Raw genomic sequence first — 8,721 nt, 5'->3', positions numbered from 1 at the left:
CGGTATGTAGTGGAAAGTGAGCCTCCCTCATTTTCCTGCCTCTCAGACCTCCACCTCCACTGTTAACCTCAGATTTTCTAAGATGCAGACTGAATCCCACAAATTCCCGCTTCATTTTTTCCCTTTTTTATTTCAAAACACAAATGGCAGTATACCTATCAGTGTCATGGGGCCCATGATAAAACTGTAGTTCAGTATAATCGCTTTCCTCCCAGTGGAGCCCAACCGAAGCCCCCGGCCCATGTGGTACTATATGATTGGGTTAGCTTTGGGGAGAAATCAAGGGCTGAGCTGAAATGAAATCCCAGGTTCCCTTGTGCCTGTCCAGAAAGCTTCCCTCCAGGCACTGTCCTTCCACTGAAGTCCTGCCTCTGAGTGTCAGTGCCAGCTGAGCAGATCCGCCCCTCAGCACTTCTTTCCCACCCCCATTCACCCACCTAGGACTGCTGGCCTTCATTCCTCCTTCCTGAGAAAGTGCACAAGCCCCATTCGGGAAAGCTTCATGACGGCCTAACTACCACGGGCCACCGAGGGGGCTGCTGTCTGGGCGCGCCTTGGTGGGGGTGGGTAGTGTCCCTACTCTAGCAGGGGCCTTGTGGAAGGAAAACTCTGCCTCTTAGATATCTTTCCCTACTGGCGCCCACGGAGCAGGGGCCCTCTCTGTGGCCTCCCAGTGGCTGCCCTGGGCCCTGGCGGGAAACAAGCCGGCCCTTGTTGCCTGGGAAACTCAGGAGATCCTAATGCCCGGCCCGGCAGGGAGGAAATCGGCACCTTTCTCTGTGAATGACGCTGTTGTGTACTCCCTCGTGAGTCAGAGCCCTCCCGTCTGGCAGGGTGTGGTAGTGGAGTGAGGGGGCAGGACTCACCGTGATGAGCTGGATGCAGTGGTCGGCTGAGGTGCCCTGGACACACAGGAGGGATGGCCGGATACCGGCTTCCTGGAAGGCTTTGCTCATGTCGCTGCATTTCTGCTGCTCCGGGTCTGAGGTGGTGCACCACCGCACCTCCATGCCGCCGAGAGCTGGGGGCAGGGGACAGTGAGGTCCGGCTCCCCTGGCATCCCGAGCCCAAGCAGGCTGGCTCCAGCAGCTGTGTGTAACCCCACGAGCCTGTGTAGCCAGTGCTCTACTGCGGCCCTGCCCTCCCGCTGGGAGGGACCGAGGCAAAAAGTGTCACAGACTGCACGCATATTCCTGCACTTGGGGCAGCTCAGAGCCTGGCACTTTACAGGGGCCAGGGAACGTCTCCGGGGGTAGTGCTGGGCTACCCCCGAACCTGCTTAGCCTGGTGGCTGGAAAGAGCACTGGCTGGGGAGTCGCGGCTGGCTCCGTGACTGGGCAAGTTCCTGCCTAGTCTTGGGGCCTCTGTGTCCTCCAACAAGAGGGTGATGGACCAGGTTCTCTCACTCAGGATCCCTGCGCCCTCCTCAGGAGCCGGGAATTGAGACTGGGAAGTGGTTACGGCTGCCCTTGAGGAGACTTGCATCCTCTCGGAGTATCTGTGATCACATCCATTGCAAACCCACCCTCAGGGTCACAGTGCCAAGGGGAAGCTGAGGAACCAGCAGGTGGAGTTCACGTTTCCGCTCCTGGAGAAGGAGCTAGTGACTTCAGGCAACTTATTTTCACCTCTCTGAGCTTGCTCTGTCATCGGAGAGTGCAGATGAGAAAAGCCACCTTCTACGCTGTAAGTAAACCTACGTAGAGAGCCAGGACACACAGCTCTTCCGTGGACTTTTGCTTAGACCCCTCCTCCTGGTGGGGAGCCTCCTGGGTGCCGAGGTCTGACCGGGTCAGGGTCCCAGAAAGCATCCAGCCTGGGGGCCCCAGCAGAAGTGGGGCCAGTGTCCTTGCAGTCGATGCCTTGGAAGACCTGAGTTCCTCCACCACTCACCCTGTCCAGCTTTGGATCCAGTTCCCCACCCCCAGGAACCAGGTCATTCTCTCCTGGCAGCCTGTCCTTCCCATCCCCACTCCAAGGGTCAAGACTGCAGGGTCCTCCACAGCCTTCCTTTTGCAACCCAGCTCCTGGCGGCATCCTGGAATGTGAAACTGCGTCCCCCCTCTCCAGAGCCCCAAGACTGCACCTTGGTAGTCCCGACAACCGTAGAGTTGGGACCCGGGTAGCCGGTCCAGATTTTGTATTGGTGAGGTCACAGGGTGAACCCATCCTGTGTCCGCCCGTCCCTGCCAGCAGCTCCCCGATGCCCAGACTCACGCCTCACTGCCCTGGGCCCTGACTTCCTTGGGAGAGGGTGGTGCAGACGCGAGGAGACCCAGCAGCGCCCCCTCCTCCTCGGTGCACCTCGCAGGGCGCCCTAGGGTGCTCGTAGCTTCTGGGAACACACGCTCCCGGCTCGGGTCGTATCTCACGTCTCACCACCGGTCCCTTAGAATCTCCTCCCGCTTCCCTCCCGGGCTCGGGAGAGGCAGAGTCGCTCCGGGCCCCCAAACCCTCTTCGGGCTTCCACGCCTACCAAGAGCGTTCACCCTCCCAGCTGTCCCCCCGACCTTCCAAGACGCTCCCCTCCACGCCTCTGGCCGCCCCTCTCCTGGGCAGGTCAGCAGGCCCGTTTTTCCAAGGCCCAGCTCAATGCCGTTTCCCCCAAGAAGCCCTCCGGACGTCCCAGTCGGCCGGGGTCAGTGTTAGTACCCCCCCCCCCCCACCAACCCCCGGCGTCTTTAGCTGCACTTAGCGCCTTTCTACGCCTCCCCTCTTTCCCGGGAGATAAGGACTCAGAGCACACTTCCTAGCTGCGTGGGACCCTGGTCCGGGGCTGGAGAACTGCAGGACCCCCGCCCCAACTCCTACTTCCGCTCCTGCTCCCGAGACCGGGCCGTCGGGCCTCACCTGTGCGCAGAGCGAGGAGGATCCACAGAGCGACGCTCGGGCCCCGCATGGCGCGGTCTAGAGCTAGCTGGGGCCGGGCTGGGTGTCGGTGCGTCTAACTCTGGGTCCGAGTAGGTCAGCAGTTGCTGGAACTTTTCGCCTCCTTCCTCCCTGGCACTGGCCTGCAGCTACTTAAATGCGGCCAGGGTGTTTCTCGGCGGTGTCCACGCCCCTAGGGCGCACCCTCCCGCCCCAGACTGGACACCTGGGCTAACCAGGCTGGCCTTGGCCCTCTCTCTGGCGCCCCCTGCCGGAACCTCAGGCGGCGTGGGGGACCCAGTCTAACCGCCGACTCCTAGATGCTCCCAGCTTCTGAGCACACAGGCTTACTTGTCCCTGAGAGTCATGTATCTGTTGTCTGGGACCTGATTCCCCCAGCTAACACGCTGTTCTAGAGTTGTGTCCCCTCAACTCTCTGCCCCACATTCCAGAGCATTCACCCCTCCCCTTGTTCTAGAAACACCCTAAATATCATGTTCAACTGAAGAGGGAAAAGCTCAGATTTGGAAGGAAGAAGTCAGAAACCTGGAGTCTGAGCTGCAAGGAAGCTGAAAGGCCATTGAATTCATTCACCAGCCTCTCTTCAAGTACATATTTGCACAAAGGATCTGGGGATACAGAGATGAACCCAGGTAGATGTGGTCCTGCCTGGGGGAGGGGCTGTGTGGGTGGGGGATTGTCTGTCCTTGGGCCTAGACTGGGGAAGTGACTTTGCCCTGTGTTCACACATTTAGTCAGTGATGGAGCTAGAACTAGAACCCAGGTCCCTGGCAGAGCGTGGCTCCTTCCATCATGGTTTGAAACATGGGAAGAAGACTAAAAATGGGGAGGAGGATGAAGCAGAAAATTACAGAGGGGGACATGAAAGGAGAGAGAGAAAGAAGAAGGTGAGGGAGGAAAAGCTGGGTTGTCTATTTTTCTAGGCCACTGGGTCTCAAAGTGTGTCCCCAGACCAGCAGAATCAACACCATCTGGGAAGTTGTTAGATATACAAATTCACAGGCCTACCTCTGACCCACTAAATCAAAAACTCTGGGGGAAGGGCCAACAGTCTCTTATGTATGTATGTATGTATGTATGTATTTATTTATTTATTTTTAAGTAGGCTTCATACCTAGTGTGGAACCCAATGCAGGGCTTGAACTCACAATCCTGAGATCAAGACATGACCTGAGTACAACAGTGAGGCACTTAACCAACTGAGCCACCCAGGTGCCCCAACAGTCTATGTTTTTGATTCTGGTGCACAGCTGAGTCTGAGAAGCACTGATCTAGGTGGACCGGAACTGCAGTTCCCCGCGTGTGTTGGGGATGTGGGGAATGGACTGCAGAGATTGTTACTCAGTTATCTGCCTCCATTTCTGTCCTCATTTTTGTCATCGCCCTTTCATGAGTACCCAGGAATGAGAGCCTCCCTGTCTCGGGTAGAGGACACATGTAATAAGAACACTGAGTGAGAGACAAGGGATCCCTGGGTCTGAGTTTGACAGTCCTTGAACCTGCTACGCTCTGTGGGGGAAAGAATGGGCTATACAGCTGTTTATCACACCCTGAGATGATCTGTGGCAATCACACAGGCTGCACTTCGGGAGACTTGAGTGCTACTCCTTCGTTATCACTGACTCACTGGGTGACCTTGGGCAAGTTTGTTCTCCTCTCTCTGGGTTTTAGATTCTCCATATATAACATGTAGGTCATGGGGGCTCTGATGTGCCATTCTTCTTCCCCCAAAAGATGTCTGCTCTGGAGAATCAGAGGGGGACATGTGTGGTGGAGGCTGTTTTTCCATTCCCAGCTGGTTTCATCAGGAGAGGGAACCTCTTTCTAATTCACACAAACGGCCTAGGATGTAGCCCTGGCAGTGGGACTATGCCTATCCTAAGAGAATAAAATAAATAGAAGGGTCCTTAGCAAGTCTCATTCTCCTGACCATGAGGATGAAAAGGCTCATTTTGTCATACTCCAGGCGCCACCAGAAGGTACTGGCAGGATTTGTGCTCATTAAGTTATTACTCTAGCAAAACTACAGGTGACACTGATGAGCTATAACCTGAGAACCTGGGGAGGCAATTTCATGATGGGGGTCCTTTCCCCTATCTCTGGGGAGTCATTCCCCAACTGTGACTTATCAGTGAACTTACTGTCTCTGGCCTCTAGAGGCTTCTATGTCGGGCCCATTTGCTTGGCCTTAGCATGGACATAGCTTTGGCCATGGACATTACACACGTAGTAATGGGGAACTCTGACTTGGCTTGAGCCTGGATCCTGCCATTGCTGGGGTACAGACATCCCTGGGTGTAGCAGAGGAATGGGTGGGATGCCATGAGAGAATAATGAGCCAGTAATTTAACCTGGAAACAGCTGTATAGAGTAGCAGAAGTGCTGAGGACAGTTTGGTCCCTATTCTGGACACATACTGAGGAGAGGAAGAGGGTCTCTGAGCTTCCTTCTGGAAATAAGAACTGGCTTCACTAAGACTTCTATGAGAGGTTGGGATCCAGACAACACTGTTTTCGGATGTCCCCCCACCGCCCGACTCTAATCCATCATATAAAATACAAAGAGCTCCTCTCCACTCTGCCAACGATACAGCTCCAGGTCTCCAAGGATGCAGGGTGCCCCCCAAACATGGAGCTTGCTCACCAGGGTACTGAGGCACAGTAGGCAATGGGATGGAACACGTTGAAGACAGTCTCTGGGGACTCAGAAAGAAGGCGAGGCCTTTAACAGGGGGTAGAGAATCTGTGTGGGCAGCTGTGAGCTAATGAGCCAGCAAAATATGGATGAACAATTCTTTTACCCAGAATCTTGGGGAAGATATTTTTTTAAAATCTCAACAAGCCATGATTTGTATTTTTCTGTTCCTATGAGCTGTAACGTCTTCGACTAAGAACAAGCCCCAACAACGCTTATTTAGGGGACACTTGGAAGGGCTGGTATGCACAGAAAATATGAGCAATTGTGAACATTTGGAGCAGTAAATGTGTTATCAAAGGGTATTACTCTTGACATTGTGATAAGGAAAAGAAAAGAGAAAATAGGCTGAGAGGGAAAGGTTAGGGCCTGAGGTCCCTGGTTGGAGACAAACACATATTTTGGAGCATTGATGGGAATGTCTGATCACAGCAAACTCCCTCTGGCGTAACGTTCCTCTTAAGAATGTGATGGACACCACCTACTCCCCCTTGGGTGCCCCTCAGGAATTTGACAATCAAAGTACCTAACTAAAATAAGTAAACCATAAAACGTACGTTACATGAGGGGCAGTGTGACCACAGTCTCACACCTCACACAAGAGAGTCTAGCCAGTCAGAAATGGACAACCTAGAGTTATCCAGCCAGTCAGGGTAGAACCTGAGAAGGAACAAGTGAGAAGGGAAGAGGGAGGCTGACCGGAACCCTATAGAACAAAACCCTTTGCCTATAGTTGTGGGCATTCACTTTCGAACGTCCCCTCTCTGTAAAGAGAGCTTTTATACGATTCTTCCTTTCTGATCTTATACTCTGATAAACTTTAGCCCGCTGCTCATTTTGTGTCCACCTCTTCATTCTTCAAAGCAGCGAGACAACAAATCCCGGGTATTGAGGTAAAAGATCCTGCAACAACATCAGTCACCATGTACTTGCTGACTCGTTAATACATCTGAATTTGTATATTGAGATCAATGATAGATATATTGGACACGCTTTGTGAATACAAGCTTTTGTCTCTTTAAACGTATTTTCCCTATGAAGCTTCCCTTAGGGAGAGCCCTGTTCACTTGGGCTACACAATATTTTCTGCGTGTAAGCTTTTCAAAGGCAGATTCTGTGCTTGTTCTTCTTTGTGTTCATCACAGGGCCTTGAGCATGGGGAATGATTTCTATTGTGTTAGGATATTATTCACTGCTGTTCAAGTATCTTGTGCTGCTGAGGGGGAAGGACTGAGAAGAGCCACGGAATTTGGGGAGTAGGAGGTCCACAGACAGCTTTGTCCGAGCAGTTTCAGTGGCAGGGCAAGGGCCAAGGTTTGGCCAGGAGGCTGAGCAGCATGAGGGCAGGGTGTCCTGTCTACTGTCATTCCCAATGGCCAACATCCTGTCTAAAATACTGTAGGCATTCAACAAATCATTAGTATTTATTATAAATGGACGGAAAAATGGACAGTGTCCTTTTCAAGATATTTGGCTAAGAAAGGAAGAGGAGTGAGGTTGTTTCAAGGGGATTAGGAGTCCACGGAAAATTTTTATAGGTTAGGAGAGATTTGATTATATAGTCAGAACACAAGTAGCCCATGCAGGAAGGAGACTAAACACACAGGAAAAGAGGGTTAATTGAAGAAGACGTAAGGAATAAGAACAGGAGGACAAACAGGGAAAGGGACAGTGTTTCTTCCTTGGAGATGGGAAAGAAGAGGGGTGGGAAAAACTCTGCATCAAACCTCCATTCAAATGTAAGCCCAGCATCCCCGAGCTTGGTTTATTATTTTAGTTATCAAGCCATGAAATGTTTTTTCCCCTGAAAACTTTCTTTGCAACCCAGAATTTAAAATGTAGAGAGGGGGGTGCCTGGATGGCTCAGTCAGTTAAGCATCACTCTTGATCTCAGCTCAGGGCTTGATCTTAGGGTTGTGAGTTCAAGCCCTGTGTTGGGCTCTTCCCTGGGAGTGGAGCCAACTAAAAATTAAATAGATAGATAGATGATAGATAGATAGAAAAATAAAATTGTAGAAGAGGATTAAAAGACTGAGATTGGGGCACTTGGCTGGCTCAGCCAATTAAGCGTCTGACTCTTGGTTTCAGCTCAGGTCATGATCTCACAGTTCATGAGTTCAAGCCCTGCATCAGGCTCTGTGGTGGCAGTGCAGAGCCCGCTTGGGATTCTCTCTCTCTCTCTGCCCCTCCCCCACTCACACCGTATCTTCCTCTCTCAGACAAATAAATAAAAAAAATAAAGCTCTGAGATTAACTGTGCAGATAGAGTTTTAAAGCTATTAATAAATCTCCATCTACACCAAAACCCATAAAATACCTAGGAATACACCTAACCAAAGAGGTGAAAAATCTATACACTAAAAACTATAGAAAGCTTATGAAAGAAATTGAAGAAGACACAAAAAAATGGAAAAAATATTCCATGGTCCTGGATTGGAAGAACAAATGTTGTTAAAATGTTGATACTACCCAAAGCAATCTACATAATCGATGCAATCCCTATCAAAATAACACCCGTATTCTTCACAGAGCTAGAACAAACAATCCTAAAATTTGTGTGGAACCAGAAAAGACTCCAAATAGCTAAAGCAATCCTGAAAAAAACAAAGCTGGAGACATCACAATCCGGACTTCAAGATGCATTACAAAGCTGTGATCATCAAGACAGTATGGTTCTGGAACAAAAACAGACACTTAGATCAATGGAACAGAATACAGAACCCAGAAATGGACCCACAAACATATGGCCAACTAATCTTTGACAAAGCAGGAAAGAATGTCCAATGGAATAAAGACAGTCTCTTCAGCAAGTGGTGCTGGGAAAACTGGACAGCGACATGCTAAACAATGAACATGGACTGCTTTCTTACACACAAAAACAAACTCAAAATGGATGAAAGACTAAAACATATGACAGGAAGCCATCAAAATCTTAGAGGAGAAAGCAGGCAAAAACCTCTTTGTGGCCACAGAAACTTCTTACTCGACATGTCTCTGGAGGCAAGGGAAACAAAAGCAAAAATGAACTATTAGTACCTCAAGATAAAAACTTCTGCGCATTGAAGGAAGCAGTCAGTAAACTAAAAGGCAACCAACAGAATGGGAGAAGATATTTGCAAGTGGCATATCAGATAAAGG

At 50.8% G+C, this 8,721-nt stretch overlaps 1 protein-coding gene across 1 annotated transcript in view; it reads right to left on the bottom strand.

Annotated features, from left to right (window-relative positions):
• Window positions 1-2,899, bottom strand: part of MELTF (melanotransferrin) — a 22,854-nt gene extending 19,955 nt beyond the window's left edge. The window contains exons 1-2 of the mRNA XM_047100360.1: window positions 2,851-2,899; window positions 867-1,021 (exon numbers count right to left, since the gene is read on the bottom strand). Coding sequence (XP_046956316.1) covers window positions 867-1,021; window positions 2,851-2,899 — 204 coding nt within the window. The remainder of the gene's footprint in view (window positions 1-866; window positions 1,022-2,850) is intronic.
• Window positions 2,900-8,721: the final 5,822 nt, after the last annotated feature.

The sequence above is a fragment of the Lynx rufus genome, unplaced genomic scaffold (genome assembly GCF_022079265.1).
Source record: "Lynx rufus isolate CCGP_SWC_20201006 ecotype Redwood Valley unplaced genomic scaffold, mLynRuf1.p SCAF_5, whole genome shotgun sequence".
Classification (NCBI taxonomy): Eukaryota; Metazoa; Chordata; class Mammalia; order Carnivora; family Felidae; genus Lynx; species Lynx rufus.
Note: the sequence above shows the minus strand (reverse complement) of the source record. Positions and strands in the feature narration are given on the sequence as shown.